At 34.1% G+C, this 18,888-nt stretch overlaps 1 protein-coding gene across 3 annotated transcripts in view; it reads right to left on the bottom strand.

Moving 5' to 3' along the window:
* The window catches only part of LOC5572905 (ankyrin repeat domain-containing protein SOWAHA), a 408,139-nt gene extending 393,430 nt beyond the window's left edge, over positions 1-14,709 (bottom strand). For 2 of the 3 annotated variants that reach the window (XM_021844137.1, XM_021844138.1), the window contains exons 1-2: positions 14,279-14,708; positions 13,212-14,029 (exon numbers count right to left, since the gene is read on the bottom strand). In XM_021844137.1, coding sequence (XP_021699829.1) covers positions 13,212-14,029; positions 14,279-14,408 — 948 coding nt within the window. In that variant the 5' untranslated portion in view covers positions 14,409-14,708. Of the gene's footprint in view, positions 1-13,211; positions 14,030-14,278 lie in introns of all 3 variants that reach the window. The other variant, XR_002500339.1, reaches the window with a different exon arrangement.
* Between the last annotated feature and the right edge of the window lie 4,179 nt (positions 14,710-18,888).

Raw genomic sequence — 18,888 nt, 5'->3', positions numbered from 1 at the left:
TTTCAATTTTTTTCTTAGTGATTCGATTATCCAGAGTGAAAAAAAAATCGATACTCCGGATAATCGAGTCCAACCTGTACCTTTTTCACTTATTGATCTTCAGAATAGCGTTGCAAGCAAAGAGTAACCCAAACATTCGCACCCTCTGAACCATCACTATGCACAAAAATCGCACTCGCTTTCTTTCACTCTTTCATAAAATCAATAGATAAGGGTCAGTAAACATCAAAATTACACAAAACAAATCTCGCGTAATATTTCAAAATCTGTTTGAATTACTCGATCGAATATCCCATACAAACTTTAAACTAAATGCGACAGCTGGTGAAGCAACTAATCGAGTTGAAATTTTGAAAGAACTTTCTAAGCCTAATAAACATATCCAGGGGGGGCCTTGTTGAGTTTTAAAACTTTAGTGTTTAAGGGTCAGTCTACCTTACCATGTATCGTAGGTGCTCAACACTAACATAATACAGTAGGGATCCGATTTTGCCAGCCTCTCAAAGAATTTTAGGTTGATAAAATGGGGAACCTGACAAAATCGGTTCATATTTTTTGTTTCTGTTTTTCAAATTTTGACGTGTTAATATTTGCTTATGAACCTACATAGGCTTTACTGCCGTGAATCGCAAGTCAGTCCTATCTGCATTTTCGTCAAAATTGAGTTAAGGTTTTCAACATATCTTTTAATACTCTTTCAGCTGCACTAATGAGATGATATGATTTGTTCGGAAATATTAGGAAAAAAATAGCAAGTCAAATTGTCCCATAATGAAAAATAACCGCATATCGTCCCACTACAGATTTCCGCACCGTGTCACACAAAAATGAATCGTATTTTGATCATCTTTATATTTTTCTCGGAAGGATGTGGTAGTGAAAGGCAAAATCTGAAAGTTTCATTATGATTTGAACATGATCCAATCCTCTGGAGATTTTTGAATACTCGTATGGAAACTTCTCAGCCCATTTTCGCAACGCCTCGAAGGACATGGGCATAGCCAGGTTTTTTTATTTATCGGGTTCATTTAAGGTGAAACATCTCGGAATCCAAAGATAGCCGGCACAATGGCCGACATCTCCCCCTACTCACGTTTTCAAAGGCACAAAACTGGAGAAATAGTTGGCAAACGTTCCTGATCTTCTTATTTTAAGCTTTCTGCTAGTGCACAAAGCCAAAATAAAAAGTGCACTGTTGTGGGATGCTTTCTTCGCGAGATTTGTGCCTTTGAAGTTTTAGTGCAATCTTAGAAGCTGATTCCAAACTGTTTCACCTTAACGTCTTGGTGAATTATTTATTGGAAAAATTCAAAAGATTCGATTCGTAGTGGTTCCTTTGATCTGCATTTTTTTTTCAGGCCATTGAGACAACCGGAATCAATCTGAATCCTAGTTCTAAATGACCATTGAATTATCTTAGATTTTTTCTTAGTACACTCAAATTCCTAAAAATAATTGTATTAAAATTACTTAATTTTTTTTCTCTAGAAGTTTCTTCAAAGTGGCATCAGTAATTGCCTCGAAGGTCTTCTTGGAATTCCTTTAAGTATAATTCATAGAATGTCTCAACTGGTGATTTCTATATAAATTTTCCCTAAAACATATTTTGAAATTTATCAACACTTCTGTGTTTTGAAGATTTCTATATAATTACTTCGGAAATTTTACACGCATTTCATCAGGAATTTGACCTGCAATTGTTGAAAAAAAAAATCTTATAGTAGGGAAAGTGTACCAGTTATGGCCATAGTGGTTCTCTATTTGGCCATATATGGAATTTAGTTAACCTTTACATTTTTAATCTTTTCGAATGTTTTAACATCAAGATATATCTTATATCTTCCTGCTAAAATACACAATATTTTTCAAAATGTGGAGACATTCAAAATATCCCGTATGGCCAAATAGGGAACCACTATGGCCATAACTGGTACACTTACCCTATTCAATAAAATGTAATTTTGAAGGGATCCTTTCAAGCGCTTATTGAGTTATTCAAAGCAGAATACCAATACAGTAATGACCCGATTTTGTCTATCCCCGATTTTAGCACCCTTTTTGACCCGATTTTGTCTACCCCCGATTTTAGCATCTTTTTTGCCCGATTTTGTCAGCCTAAAATTTATATTTATTTTAATCAGAGTAAACACGTCTATACTGGCAATATTGGATGCATGAAGTCAATAATGACCTTGGCCACGTCTATACCAGGGTGTCTACTTGTTTATCAATATGAAATTCCATGATATTTCCAGGTTTTTCCAGGTTTTACCAAATAATTCCAGGTTCAAGAAAAACTCTGATTTTATATGTCTTAAACAAACTAATGACAAATTAACAAATAAAGTGTTTATGATTTAATAGTTATTTACTCCACTCTTTACATTTTTTAAAAGCATTCTGGAGCTACTTCAATATCCAATATTCCACTATTAAGGTGCTAAATATATCTAAGCTTAAATATTAGGTATTAAGTAAATTCTCTGTTTATCTATTCACTGAACGGATGCATCAGTAAGAGATTATTGCAAAAAGAGATTATTCACCATTAATTTACATGGGTTATTTGGACACCTAATACGCAAAAATAATTCTTTTTTTTAGTGACAATCTATTTATCTATCTATCTATATAAATAAAAATGGAGTGGTGTTCGTATGTCACGAAATAACTTGAGAACGGATAAACAGATTGACGTAAGTTTTTCACTGTTGTACTCGACAAGGGATGCGAAGTGGTCGTGCGAAGAAATAGTTTAGGAAAGCCTCCGAAATAATCGGGAAAACAGAAGAAGAATAATGTGTCATTTTGTATGGGGGATTACATGACGTTTTACAGCAGCCTACTTGATGGCAAGACAAAGTTTGCCGGGACCACTAGTTTTAACATAAAAATTTAATTTACCGATGTTTCGAGAGTTCTTAATTGAATAATTGTTACGAAATTTTACATTAATAATTGTTTAATACCGGATTGCTTTTACAAAATCGGATTTTTTTTTTATATCAAATATTTTCCAATAATTTTAAAAATGGTTACAGCAATCAGGAGCAAAGAGTTTGATTCCTCATGGAATCAGATCAGATATTTTTCTGAGAATATTTCTAAAATTATTTCCAATTTTCGTGACATTACGACAAATAATACATTTTGTATTACTGTATGCAGTTTCAATGATTTTCTCAAGCAATTTAATCAGAAATTATTTTAGGTATAGATGGATATAGATATAGATAGATATAAATATAGATAGATGGATAGAATTCCTCCAAGATTTGTTTTCATATTCAAAAATACAATCTGGGTTTTTTTCAAAGAATACCTTATAGGCTAAGAGATTCTATCAGGAATTTCTTCATATATTATTTCAGATATTTTTCAATAAAGCCCTTAGTCCTGCAAGATTTTACCCGCAGGTTCTCCCATCGTTTTTTTTCTAGAACATCCTCCAAGACTCCCGTTTAAAAACTGTTGGAATATTCAATCAGAAACTTTTCCAGGTGCCAATAGGAATTTATTAGGATTTCTTACAAAATTGTCCTTCAGAATTTTTTTAAGATTTTAACTAGGATTTCTAAGGTCACCTTCTGGAATTACTTCAGAGATTGCTCATAAGATTTCTTTGGGAATTCCTCCAATAATTCTAACAGATTTCTCAAGGAAGTCTCCGAAAATTTTCAAGCTTTCATCCAGGAGTTTTTTAAGGGAAATATGAATGTATTTTCCCACAAATCTATGGAATTGTTGAAAAAATCCTGACGTATTCTTAAAGCAAATGGTAAACTTGTGTAAGTTATTGTTATATCACTCTTGATGAATGAGGATTTCTAGAAGAACTCACTCTTAATAAAATTTTAGAAGACTTTCTAGATGTTTGCTAAGATAATAAAAAAAAAACAAATCAATTGAATCTCTGGATAATATATTGCAGAGTTTTGTGAAGGAACTCCTTGAAAATCATCAGGCGAAATACCTAAAAAAATGTGTAGGAATGATCGATGGATTTCTTGGAAAAATTGCTGTAGTGTTATCTGGTGTGGTACATTAAATCACCTTTTGGAGATTCCATGGGATTTTTTCATAAATTTATTGACTAACCTTTAGAAGATCTTTTAGAGCAACAACTAGAGAATTCAGTTGAGAAGTTAGTGAAGTAATATCTGGAGGAAGCCCTAAGCTAGTCTTTGGAAAATTTTCAATTAACCCATGAGAAAATTACTGGAGGTAGTAATGTTGAAGTGCTCAAGTGAAACTTACTGGAAGTAATAGTGTTGAAGTGCTGAAGAAAATTCTGGAGAAATACTTTAAGCATCCTTTGAAAAAAATGCTAGAAGAATTGATAGAGGAATCTCTCGAAGAGTTTCTGGAGAGAACCCTGTATTAGTCCCTGAAAGTATTCCAGATGAAATCTCTGGAAAAATCACTAGGATAATTCCTGAAGATTTTCTCGAGAAATATAAGATGAAATTTTGCACTTCAAGCAAAATAAGGAAGAAAAGGGCTTTAGAGACCCTTTCGAATCAAATAAAGACTGCAGAGACCTTTCATCACAAATAGAGACTTGCATTAATATAGAGACCAAGTTTCCAAAAACAAATCTGCTACCAATCCTAGAAATGAGAATCCTTTACTGATCAAATATAGACATATTAAAAAAAATCAATAATGTTTTGGTAAGTCGATAAAATTTCATAATCGAAAAGATCCCCACAGCTGAAATAGTGTGTTGAAAGCGGCGCAGCCGTATTTTTTTTCAATTCCAGATAACTTTCCGGCAAATAATAGTTCGCTCTGGGTTTGACGCCAAAATTCTTTGTCGTGAACATATTTTATCATGAATTACAGACTCAAAATAATTTCCCTGATTGTGATCGCAATTCCCTGAGAATTCCAGGTTTTTTCCAGGTTGAATAAAATTCCCTGATAATTCCAGGTTTTCCAGGTTTTTCCAGGTAGTAGACACCCTGTATACAATCATCTAAAGACTGACATTTTGAAATTCGAAATTTTTAATAATTACCCAAGAAACTCATCAATGTTACCTTGGATTACGGTTCATAGAAAATGGAAGTAAAATAAAACATTTTTGTAGTAACAAAATCATAAAAATAAGTCCTTAAGTTAAAATAAAACTTGAAACCTGTCCAAAAAATATTTCCAGATTTTAGCTTTTTCCCGATTTTGTCAACCTTAAATGCAATTATTTCGTATTTTTCTTCAATAATATCTGGAAATATTCCTTTAAAATTTCCTCCTTCTGAAATACAGTAATGTCCCGATTTTGTCAGCCCCATGACAAAATCGGGACATTACTGTATTTCAGAAGGAGGAAATTTTAAAGGAATATTTCGAGATATTATTGAAGAAAAATACGAAATAATGTAATAAGAAGTTAAAGTAAATGAAGTAATTCCATAAAAATTAAAATTACTTCATAGGAACAGGGTTGGGAAAAAATCTGAAATTCACTCTACAGTAGCCAAGCAAAGCCAATCACAGTCAGCGAAGCCACTGAAACTCACGCCCATCGCTGCTGTAGGCAAAAAGCCTTGAAAATTGCAAAACACTCGTTGCGAAGGCAATCCACAATTACTGTACAAAAATGTTCTATTTCCCGCTGCATTTCCCGCATTTAGAGCCTTCAATGACACTAACGATTTGGAAAATTCATTCACCAATCATAGGCTACTTGATGAGATCCACGTTTTTTAACTACTGTACTGGAAAGAGCCACGAGATTTTCGCGAAATTCAAGCCTACTACTATTACCATTTCCAGCCCTGCATAGGAATTCCGGGTGAAGTTTCTGGACGAGTTCAAGAGGAAACGCATAAAGAAATTTAATTTTGAGCAAATACTTTGAAACCCCTCTTTAATGTATCCAGTATGTTTCTGGAACAATTGAAAATTATTACATGAATATTTTTGAAAGAAAGTTTCTTCAGGATTCCATGGAATAATTTATAAAGTAGTATTAAGAGAAATTCTTGGAGGTATTCATGAACAAACTTACACACCTAGTTTCTTTTTCGTGAACTCGGCAGTGTTTTTCAATTGAAACCAATAATTGTCAGGTTGCTAAGTAATGTGGCACGATTTACTGATACTCAAGATATTATGAAATTTTTTTGTCCACTACTCGGCTGTGCATATCTCCATTGCGGGCTGTTGATAAAATTATCAAACAATTTCTGGCAAGATATTTTAATAAAAACCTGATTGTTTGACTCTATAAGTTTTATAATCTATCATGACGTAATTATTGTATAAATACGAGTGCAAGAGAGTGTAGACAATCCTTGAAGAATTCGAACACAAGAATAAGTCCCGTAGTAAAATTGTTGTATCGCACGGAGGGCAAGAGGCATTGCCATTGCCCTTTTGGCTACACCCATGCGTGCATGATATTGAACATCATCATCAGTATTATTGCAATTTTAGAGATAACTTTCCGTTCTACGGTTGAACAGAAAGCTACCGCAGCTGCCACATTACTGATTTTACAAAGCATCATCGATCGGTTGCGATGATACCTTGGAAACCACGCTGATGACTGTTGTTTTCTGCTGTTTTCCAAATCTTTGGACTCTACTACTCTACTAGATGGTTTCGTTCAATGATCTAATGATTCTCAAGCCTGCGGTAGAGCTTTGACAGCTGCGGAAGAACTTGGCGGCTACCGCAGAATGGAAAATTTTCAAAAGAACCGTAATAATGTAAACGTGGTAAAACATGACAAACACAATTTTTTGATATATTTAAAATAAGCTGACAAAATCGGGTTAAAAATCTGAATAAATCAGGAGTAGACAAAATCGGGGGCAGACAAAATCGGGGGCGGACAAAATCGGATCAGTACTGTATCAAAAATTTAACCCTGAGGCTAATTGGAAAACATTTAAATCGCTTCATACTAAGTTTTTAGCTTATCAAAAAAAAAAACAATATTTGTGTTGATAAAAACGGAATAATTTGAGGAAGGAATCGGAACTTGACAGTAACGAAACAACTGCTTTGCGGGCAGTGCCGGATTTGGGCTTCGGGGGGCCCGGGTCAGATCTCATAAAGGGACCCTTTTATACAAAACTCAACACGTTCTGGGATTCCACAAATCAACGATTTTCAACGAGATGGTCGGTCCAAAGATATAAGGGGCTCAAATGCAAAGTTGTGCAAGTGATGTTTTCGGTTGTAAGCTATATACATTGAAAAATTCAACAGTTTTCAAGTTTTCCAATAGTGTTTTAGGTTTTTTTCCATCAAATGGGAAAAATATAACAATTCTTAGAAAATTGGCTCGTTTTTTGGCGTCTTTATAAATTGTATGTAGTCAAAAACTACTGGAAATCTTCAAACCCGTTTTTCTCCAAAGCTCCTTAGTTTACAGTTTGTCTCTGGTTGGAAAAAATATTTACAGCACTGGCAAGAATAAAGTACATAAAGGCTGAGTTTAATACAAAACAGTCAAGCTTGGATGCCTGCATCTCTGCTTCTAGCAAACCGATTGACCTGAAATTTGAACTGCATGTTGGAAATAATTCCAAATTAGATCTAAGTTAGCGACTCAGTTCTTAAAATTCGTCAATTTTAACAAAAATGTCCAAATTTTGATACTAAGATATTTTGAAAACGACGGGGATGAACCAGCCTCTGGCTGAATTTCCCCATAATAAAGAGCCAATTAATTAAATTAATTTTGAAAACCAACAATTTACGGTAAGTACAATCTTTTACAATGTTTTGCATTTCATTTAAATGAACAAATTTACAAACGCATGCCTGCTTCTAAATACAGGTATGTTCCGTTTTTATCACGTTCCGATTTTGTCATGCTCCGTTTTTGTCACGTTCCGATTTCGTCAACAAATTATTCCGTTTTTATCAACACAAAAAAAATGATTTTATTTTTCATTTCCAAAATGTTTAGAATATAAATTAAATACTTATTTTGAAGCATTTTAAAAGCCTCTGAGTTGAATTTTCGACATTATGATAATGTTAAGCACCTACGCTACATGATAGGTGTCAAGTCATATACGATTCAATAATGTTTAAATCCTTCTTATTCACTAATCAATTGGAGTTTTCAAACTTAGCATGGTCTGTTGGACAAGATTGATCCATCCTTCAACAATCGAGAGTTGCTCTGGCCACGTCCTAGCAACAACTGGAATTTGTGATCAGTTGCAGAAACCTCTCCTTTTTCTTATATAACATGGCATCAGAGAATTTTCTATGTAAATTTGATAGACATTGGGAATTTTTCAACCCTCTCCCGCTATGGTATGATTTTTTGTATGAAAATAAAAAATAATTTGTATAACACGTTAGATATCTCAAAAGCCCCTCCCCCCCATAATCCCTTACGTGATTAATGAACGATCCCATATATGTTAAGTTCTTTTTTTATAAGGGATGCACTTGGGAATGAACTCAAGGGCAACGGCAAGATACATGGTCGAGTTTATTTTATTTTTGACAAGGCTGTCATATTTTGGACATTATATTCTATCTCTCAAACCCGATAGCATTGTACAAATTATAGCAATCAGCCATTGATTGATTCTGTTCCAAGGGGTAGGCTCCAGCAAATCTAAGCAATCTATAGAAAATTTTGGAATCTCCATATAATAAGTTTGCATCGAGGAATATGGGGCTGAAATGGCTGACAGTTTGAGAAACTATTGAAACTGAATGTTCCCATTTCACGTTCGTCGCCATCCCAAATTTGCTGGGATCTTCATCTTTGAGCAGACATGAACCCATTCCCCACATAGATATTGAAAGGTTAATTAGGAGTCTTATACCAACAGCCATACGCTTATTCATAAAACTTTACAAAAGAGTTTTTTTACCAAAAAGTTCTAATTTGGTGCAACTTGTTCTAAAGTTTGTACACTTTTGTGTTTTTGATGAACTGCTACATATAAATAAAAATGGAATGGTGTTTATATGTAACGTGATGGCTTAAGAACGGGCTATTAGACTTACATGATTATTTCACTGTTGCATTGGTCAAGTGTTTCGAAGTGTTTGAGATGTGATTAAAATGATTTGAAAAAAATCTTTAGAATGACTGGAAAAACTAATCTGTCGTTTTGAATAGGAGATTGCATGTCATTTTTCAGCAGCCTACTTTATGGCAAACCGAAGTTGGACGGGACCACTAGTATTTAATATTATTTTTACTTAACAAAAGTCTAGAACTTTAGGTTAGTTTACTGCCAGTTTATTCATGATCCAACGTAAAGCTAAAAGGCGATGGTTGCGCTGTTCTAGATTAGCGATTCGACGAAGTTGATAGTAATAACTTTAGAAGAAAGATCACCACAATCATTTTACTGATAAAATTTTGGTAAATATTGCAATAAAATATAAGGTAATAAAAATTTGCAAAACTTTCGCAACATACCTCCACAATTGATCGCCCATCGAGTGTGGCCAAATATGCAAAAAAGTACCTTGGCAAAAAATCTCAGTTGATAACTGCAGGATTGTTTATAAGAACACTAAGCTGAGAAGAAGGCTCTTTCTCTGTTGGGATGTTATACCATAAAGAAAAAAAAGAAGCAGAAGGATGATGATGAACAGTAAAAAAAGAAGTTGTTTCTTGTCTAATCTTTCTTGAAAAAAAAAAACATAATCAGTTTGACCCACTTCCTCGTAGATATTTTTACAAATATGACGCATCTTGTGATACCAAGTACATTTATGTGATTATCGTTTTAATTTTCTATATTACATTTATTGAAATTCTAACTAAGAAAACTAAAATCATTCATGAGTTATTACAAAATCATATTGATTGATAAGAGTCTGCAATCAACTATCATTACGAATTTATGAGAATGAACAATCTACATGCTCTCACAGCTCCTAAACATCAATACTGTGCAATTTTATGATGAAATGTGTATATTCCTGACAAATCTGCAATTTTCTTTTAAAATTTTTAAAATATTTTGTCTTAGAAAATTATTCCGTTTTTGTCACTGTTCCGTTTTTGTCAACTGAAAATTGACGATCGTGTTGATAAAAACGGAACATACCTGTATTCCCATTTCAAAAATATCCCAATTTGGAATTTTTGGTATTTTTTTTCAACATAGTTTATTTCTTATTATTACCGAACTGTTGAATAGAATTTGATTAATTTTCCAAAAATCAAATTCCAAGTTATTTATGAGATGTAATTCAAATTTCAGGATAATCAATTCGTCAGAAGCTGTTATACAATTCCCTGAACTTGAACATTTTGTATGAATATCGGCCTTTATGTACTTTTTTCTTGACAGTACTGCATATTCTATGGAATCTATTCAAACCTAACCCTTTACTGATGCAAATCTAAGCCTAAACTGAATTCAAAGAAAACTTCATCAACTATAGCATACAAAATGGAAAAGTATTTGAAAATACTGCCTATCGCGTCGCAAAAGAATTTCCCTCACATTTCAAGTTTTTTATAGAATTGCAAATATGTTTAAATTTTAAAGTTCTGATAGGAACCCAGTAAACTCTTAGAATTTAACAGTTCTTTACAGGTTTAGTCGTATTTTTTAAGATCCTGCAAAAAAAACGTTAAACGCGCATTTAATTCCAATATTTCTTTAAAACTAATCCCTGGCCACGATCACAGGGTTTGACGGTGCCAAAGTAGAAGGTGCACCATAATAATACCCGTCTGTGAAACATATCACCTTCCCAATACTTTGGCACACCTCTAACGGTTCATGATTTATCATGAAACGGCTGCATTCAGGCGGAGGATCTGTTAATATGTTTCGGCATATTATCAGGTCCTCTTCGAACAGAGGGACCGCCAGGGCTCATTAGTTACTTAAAAACCAGTGCTGGTTGTTGATGATTCAGTTCGTTTACCACGAGCTGTAGCATCCTTTGTACTAATCAGTAATGGTTGTTAAGTTTCGAAGCTAACGTGTGATCAATCGTTTTATAATGCAACATAAAAATGGGTGTTTGGTGGAACTGCGCGTTACACTCGTCGTTATAAAATTTAGTGATTGTGAAGGTGCTAATAGTGATTTTATAATAAAATCTATGGTGATGAAAATTTGAAAATGAAAGTGGAAGTGATTCTGATAGTTTTGTTAAAAATATAATAATAATGATGTGAACTTTACTAATTTAATAATGGCCATAATACATTGTGTAATCATTTCTCTGAATATAAACTTTATTGCCTAGTTGTTCAAACGTGCATGATAAAAGTGTTAATAATGACAGCGAGTGCAGAAGAATGGATCGAAGTGATTTTTTAACTATAACTTTCTTGATCATAGTGCTAAATCGTAGTTTGAATAGTAATGACTCTACAGCAACAAAAATAATGATACAATTAATTTGAATATCTTTTAATTACTTAGCAATGCTAACAGATGGTAAATGGTAATAACAATAAATTTATATGAAAATGGTGTGATGTGAAAAGTGATATAATGGAAAGTATATCTGAAGTGTATTACGAAAGTTGATGAGTGATAATCGGTGATATACGTGATAGTGTCGAAAATAGAAGTGACGATAGTGAGTGATGAAATGAAATGGGGAATGAGGACCTATTAATAAAACTATTTCGTTCTTCACTTTAACCACTCTAGTAGCATTTTAGGCCTTATCATAGTTTGATAGTAGTCTGAACTACTAGACTGCAGAACTACGGCAAGGGCTGATTGCTGTTAGGGTACACAGTGACCATTTGAGCAACATTGCTTAGGAACGTCTGTGTGATGAACGTAATAGAGGCTTATAAAAGCAAATGTTGGGAAGGAGCTTAGGGCAGATTAAGAGTCCCAGTACTACCCCTATCGCTACTGACAAAAAAAAAAAAAAAAAAAAATATTTCTTTAAAACTAATCAGAGAACATACAAAGGTATCGACCGTGATGATTTTATATTGAAATTGTTTATCGGCATATCGGTCTATTTTGCTCGAAGTAAGAGGGAGCATGGAGAAGAAAGCAATGAATACTAGATGGATAGGTACCGTAAGGGAACGGCGAGAGAAATTGGACAGGCTGTCTTGGTAGTGTCATTCTCAAAACACACCCAAGCCGTTCCCATAGGGGACGTTAGCCACAAGGAAGTGACGTTTCAAGTAATACTGTTTCATATGGTATGCCCTCTTCAACATCTAATCCAATTTCTCTCGCCGTTCCCTTACGGTACCTATCCATCTAGTATTCATTGCTTTCTTCTCCATGCTCCCTCTTACTTCGAGCAAAATAGACCGATATGCCGATAAACAATTTCAATACTAATCAGAGAAGAATTTTGAAGATTTTGGTTTAACATTTATGTTGTAATATATTGAAGGATAATCATTGACCAAATCATACTGTGGGATTCAGATATTACATAAAGAAAAAAAAACTTAAATATTAGAAAGTTAACTTTAACGTTTGAATTATATGTTCAAATATCTAAAGACAAAATATTGAAAGGTATTTCAAAATGTTTTTTGTTCTTAATTTTGATTCCTCGGGGGGCCCCCTTAATCGGGGGGCCCGGGGAATTTGTCCCCTTTGCACCCCCCCCAAATCATTTAAATCGCTTCATACTAAGTTTTCAGCTTATCAAAAAAAACAATATTTTGTGTTGATAAAAACGGAATAATTTGTTGAAGAAATCGGAACTTGACAGTAACGAAACAACTGCTTTGCGGGTTCGCATGATGCGTTTACTATGGCAGTTTGAATTTCATGGAAACATCAATAGAATCAGTATTTTATACAATTTTTGTAACCTGTAACTCGAAATTGGAACGTGTTAGAACATTTCTGAGAACGCCATCAGATTCAGCAACCCCATTCTTTAATATTTTGAGATAAATCCTTTATAACTTTTCGTTGAAAAATCACTTAAGTCAAATTAGTTTTTAATTTTGAATAGAAAAATAAAATTACTTAAAACTGATGAAATTCAAGTTATGTCTGAAGTGCTGTAAAAATTCAAAATCGGTCGATAAATAATTGAGATCTAGCCCATCAAAGTATTTTTTTTTTGTATATAAAAATAAAAATGTCAAGTGCATTGTATTGTAGTCAATTAATTTTTGATTATTCAGCACTTCCAGCAGACTAAATTGGAGGATCCTCCTGAATTGTCGAACATTTATGAATCCTCAATTCTCATTATATATTGCAAATTATGATCGAATAGAAACTTGAAGTGCAAATAGTCTCACTTACCTTTTCGGGCTTCTTCTTCCCGAGTGGCGAAGGAACTTTAGCTTCTTCCTCTGAGGCAAAACGGTTAAACTTCATCATCTTCTCCTTAACACTCAGTTTGTTTTCTTCCAGCTGCTGCTCGGAACTTGCTGTTTTTGCCCCACCATCGCCATCAAACACAGCTCCTTCTGCCTGCTGAATGTGGTTCTCCTTGTTCGATTCACTCTCGATGGAATCACTCGCGGACACGGAAACGTTTTTCGCGGGATCACTCAATTTTTCTTCGACCGAAAATTGTCGCAACTGGCCACCAGTTTGGTCAACGCTTGTGCGCTTTCGAGGCGGAATAGCTGGAGCAGATTCCTCCTGGCTATCGAAACGATACAGTTCCACACTTTGTTTCCTGGCCAATTCGGAACGCAAACGGGAATCACCACTTTCACTTCGGACTACGGCCGAACCAATTTTTCTATCACTACCGGTAAATTCACTCCCAAAACTGTACTCGGAACCACTTCGACAAGTCTCGGAACTATTTTTGCGCGATAAAGCAATACTTCCACGAGGGCTTCCCTGGTACGGATGCGGATTCACCTGATCGAGAACTTCCGGAGGCGGACGATAAGGTGGGGGATTTTTGAAGGGAGAATTCTCACCATCCGAAGGAACCGTTGTCAATGACCGAGATCCTGGGCTCATCGGAATGTTTAGATTTACGGCATCTTCACTTGGGCACTCGTCTACGTATTTCTTGCGTAGAATAAGAAACTTTTCGGCTCCGTCGTTTTTGATCGAAGCCAAAGTGTTGACGTAGCTCTTGAACAGTTTCCTTGCTTCATCTAGAATGAAACAAACAGTACATCATTTGAATGACGTTTTTAATTATTGGGAAGCATTTAGCCACGCAGTTTCAGGTGACATAGCCAGCCAAATTTGCAAAGGCAAGCAAATGACCTGATTTAAAGTGTAACTAACAGGCCTACGTTATGTTAATAAATTACAATTACAAAATTCTCACCATGCAACAAGTGGTCGACGGTCAAAAAATTAAATAAAGGAGAACAATCACTACGATGAGTCACACTTACCTTGGGTTTCTTTATTCGTTAAAAAGGCACGAAAATGCTTCACCAATGCGTGATTTGTCACTTTGCAGTTGTTTCGCAGCATAAAACTGCGAATTTCTGCCAAAGAAAGCTCTCGCGGCGCGGAATCCATGTTTACACCTTTTAAATTACTGTGCGTTTTGCGTTTGTAAATAACAACAACTCGCTCTCTCGCTGCAGTCGACCGGATGATTTTGACGTTTCCCTGCTTCGGGCCTCGCACAGGGTGTTCCTCCAAGCGAAGATTTTTCGTTGCCGCTGTCTTCGTACGGAATGTGCCGCTGGATAGAACATGCTGGAATCCAGATACAGCGGATTTTGGAAACAGGCGTAATCGCTGCTGATGGAATCTTTATCTTTTCGCTTACGATTTGCTAAGATTTGATAGATTGGATGAGATTTAATGCTTCTTGTCTCCTGGACGATATTTTCCGAACTGAACGAAAATTTAAGTTGATTCTAAGCATGGTTTGCTACGATTGTCCTATTTGTGGTGTGGTTGCTTCGATGTTTTGCTTTTGTTGCGATTTGATCACGTGGTTTATCGCACGTGGACACATCGATGTGAATAATTTTGACATGCTTCTTTTCCGGCAACAGATATAATAACAGATATAATAATTGTATGCAATAAATTAACGTGTATGCTTAACTGGCTTTAATTATGCGATGCTCCATAGCAGCCGTGGTGGTTGAACAAAAGTTGCTGAGTGCGTTTGAAACAGAGGGATTCCGTTTTTGGCATGCTCCATTTTTGGCACCACCCGATTTTGGCAACCAAAATGGATCCGTTTTTGGCAACATTTTTGGATGTTATGAATATGTAAATGTGAACTTTTTTAAATATCATCGTGTATGTATACCCAACTAACATTCACTCATTGAACAAACACCATTATGGCAGTTTTATACAGCATCATGTTTAATAACGTTTCAATAATTTTCATGGCCAACCTTTGTTCAGGCGTTGTTCACACAAATTTGGAGAAACTTTAAAGCATGTCGTTGAATTCCAACTTTATTTTTCAGCTTTAAAAACGTTTTACAAGCATTTAGTTCAGCTTTTATACGACTGGTCCAAAAAAAAAAAAAACAAATAAATATTTTTCTAGGCGCTTCAAATGTAGTGTACACAATTATCATGATATAACAACTATATTTAAAATCGCCTGGATACTGGATTCGAACTCGAGACCTACCAATCGTCAGCGGTATGCCTTGCCATCTGCGCCATCCTAGAATTGATGAATAAATCGTCCAGTGCAACATATAAACCTCTCATAGCTGAATATTGATCATGTTTGAGCTTCTATTCGACATCGTCTAATCAACACATGGTACGATAATCAACAACTGAACAAGCATATTATTCAGCTGCTGTTTAGTGCTGATTCAAGCTGAGTTTAGTCGGCTATTTTTAGCGCACAGTGAGAAAATTTATGTCAATGATGGTCAAAAATAATGTTTATTTACACAAAGTGAAATCAGTCTGAAATGATTAAGGTGAATATGCATCGAAGCCAAACCTAAAATTTTCAAGAGCACAAATCTAGAGAACTAGACAGCGCAGCGGTTCGAGCTGAAAACCTAAGCGATTGGTCATACGCTGGTAGTGACCAATCGATTAAGTTTTCAGCTTGAACGGATATCTAATTCTCTAGATTTGTGTTCTTGAAAATTTGAGGTTTGGCTTCGATGCATCTTCACCTTAAGCTAACTTCATAATAAGTTTTAGTTCAAAACTTTAATTTGAATGATTCATTAACTTAAATTGAAATACATTTATTTTATAAATAATATTTGTATTACATATTTAATTGTATTATTGATTTGTATTTTTAATAAACCTATTATGCATTAAAGAAATAGTCCTCTGTATGAATATATTTAAATCATTTGAAGTGTTCTGAGAACTATGCGCCTGAATAGAAAAATGTTCGAATATCTTGACGCGTGGGACTTTTTTTTCAGAAATGACCAAATAAATCGTTATTTTTTAGATCGCCCTATTCAGTTGTGAAGAAATGTCATTTCAAATGTAGCCATAGATTCATTTAATCAGTTCTATCAAGAAATTTCCACTTTTCTTGTACTGAACAACATCCCGAGCTGGCGAAAAAAGCTTAGCAATAGCAAATTATAATATGGATAGCTAAAAGTGATATTAACTTGATAGATATAATATATAAAAGATCTGAAAATTATATCTAAAATCAACTACATACAAAAAACAAACGAAATTTTGATGTTGTCTTCAGATCTTTTATTGATCAAGTCGCTTTGTTTGTCAGTACTTCGCTCCTACTATAGTAGGAGTCATATATGAATACTTAGCTCAAATGTTTGTTTTTGTTTTTCAAAATTATCCTTCATTTCTGGAGTCTGACCGTGTTCATTTTCTGAACAGCTATTTAAAAAGTTTTGAGAAAGCATAAGTCATAAGCTTTGAAATGCGTTCGGAACTTAACACGAATTTCGAATATGTATTTTGTCCATATTATGAAATTTAGCTATAATATGATCGCTATTACAAGGCTTATTTATTGCTGAACAATGTGTTTGTTAATCGTCATTTTGGCCTCTATTGGATCAACTGTTCTTATAATATACTGAAGCTGAATTAGGATTTTATAAGGTACTTATTCAGCTCTTACTCATGCTTATATTAAACATGTGGAAATAGCGGAAGTGCGACGCAAGTAAAACGTTAGTTCGTCTTCTGAATATCCTTTTATACATATACATTTGTTTAGTGGAATATTGGCTTTTTAATTGGGGGAAACCTGTCTTGTTAAGCTCATTAGTAAAACAATGTTGACTAGGCGAATGAGAATCGTTGGAAACATTTAAAAAGTGGCTATCCAACTTTTGTTCATTATAATGCATAACATTGAACATTAAAACAGCATAAAACGGCTTAAAATGGCTTAAACAGCTTATAACAGCAAAAACGGCTTCAAACGGCTTAAAACAGCTTAAAACAGCTTAAAACGGCTAAAAACGGCTTTAAATACCTTTAAACAGCTTAAAACGGCTTGAAACAGCATGAAACGGCTTAAAGCAGTTTATTGTTATTGTTATTGTTTATTAACATAAAAATTTTGGAAGAGGGAAAAACCCCTTTGAGTGATTTCCATTTGAAATCTTTCTCAAAAAGGCACAAAACCTCTTCATCTTTTCAAAAATACGTTACAAAATCAAAAATACATAATTAAAGGCTCTTCCGGAGTAGATCCATAACGGAGCCAATATCTTTCAGGTGAGGTCATCATAATTAAAGATCATCCAAACGTTTCACAGGGCCAATCAACGACACGAAAAAGTTCTGAACTTGTATAGCTGAAAAGAAAAAGAAAAAAAGAAAACAAAACAACAAGTATCAAACATGATAGGAAATTTCATATAAATATTTATATAAAATTTTCAATATGGGAAGATATTTATTTCCCAAAATATCACGAACAGACACAGGAATATCAAAACCTAATCTGATTATGTTGTCAAAGAATTTTTCTCGTGGTCCTTTAAATCGAGAACATTTAAAAACAATATGATCAATGTCTTCATAAGATTCATTGCATTCACAAATATTTGAATCTATAATGTTCATGCGGTATAAATAACTATTACAAATATAATGATTGGACATCAATTGAGCGTTCTTGCTGGCATTATTCCTCTAAGAAGTCGCTTACAACGAACTAAATTGTAAGTTTTTAATAAATTGTTTTTCAAATAATCATCCTATAATTGATCTGTTAAAATCTCTTTTTGAAATTAATCCAACTAACAAAATTTTAAAATCATTCATAATTGTTCTGGAGAAACCATTATCCCAATTTCAACGCCTGGTTTTTATGAATATAGCATGGATGTCCATGCCTTCCGCCCATGTATTGATTTATCTTTACTTGAAGAATTAAAACAAATTCCTTGTCATGCTCATTTTCGTATGGCTAAATTTTTATTTGATCGAAAATTTATTGGAGTGGAACAAAATCAAATATTTTTTACAGATGGATCTTTGGTGGGTAATATGGCAGGATTTGGAGTTTTCAACATCAATTTAGCTCACTTTTAATAATTGGAATCTCCGTGTTCGGTTTTCACAGCTGAATTAACTGCTCTGTATTTTACTTGTAATTTAATTGAAAATTCCGCTCCTAACATATATATGGTATGTTCTGATAGCCTTAGTAGTCTTAATGCTTTAAGTTGTAGTAATTTTCATTTCAAAACACATCGTACTGTTTTGCAAATTAAAAGCTTATTACATCGTTTATATTCTCGGGGATATGTTATTAAATTTGTTTGGGTACCAGCTCATTGTAATATTTATGGTAATGAGCAGGCTGATTTATTGGCAAAATTGGGTGTTTTTTGTGGGATAACTTACAATCGCGATATTTATTATTTTGAATTTTTTTCAAAATTGAAAAAGTATTCTTTGAATAATTGGCAACTTTCATGGAACACGAGCATCCAAGGGCGTTATTGTTATTCTATTTACCCGAAGGTAAAGCTAGTTCCTTGGTTTAAAAACTTGTATGTTGGGCGTAATTTTATTTGTTCCCTCTCTAGATTGATTTGTC

The sequence above is a fragment of the Aedes aegypti genome, chromosome 2 (assembly GCF_002204515.2).
Source record: "Aedes aegypti strain LVP_AGWG chromosome 2, AaegL5.0 Primary Assembly, whole genome shotgun sequence".
NCBI classification, from domain to species: domain Eukaryota; kingdom Metazoa; phylum Arthropoda; class Insecta; order Diptera; family Culicidae; genus Aedes; species Aedes aegypti.
This window is presented reverse-complemented; position numbering and strand designations above follow the sequence as displayed.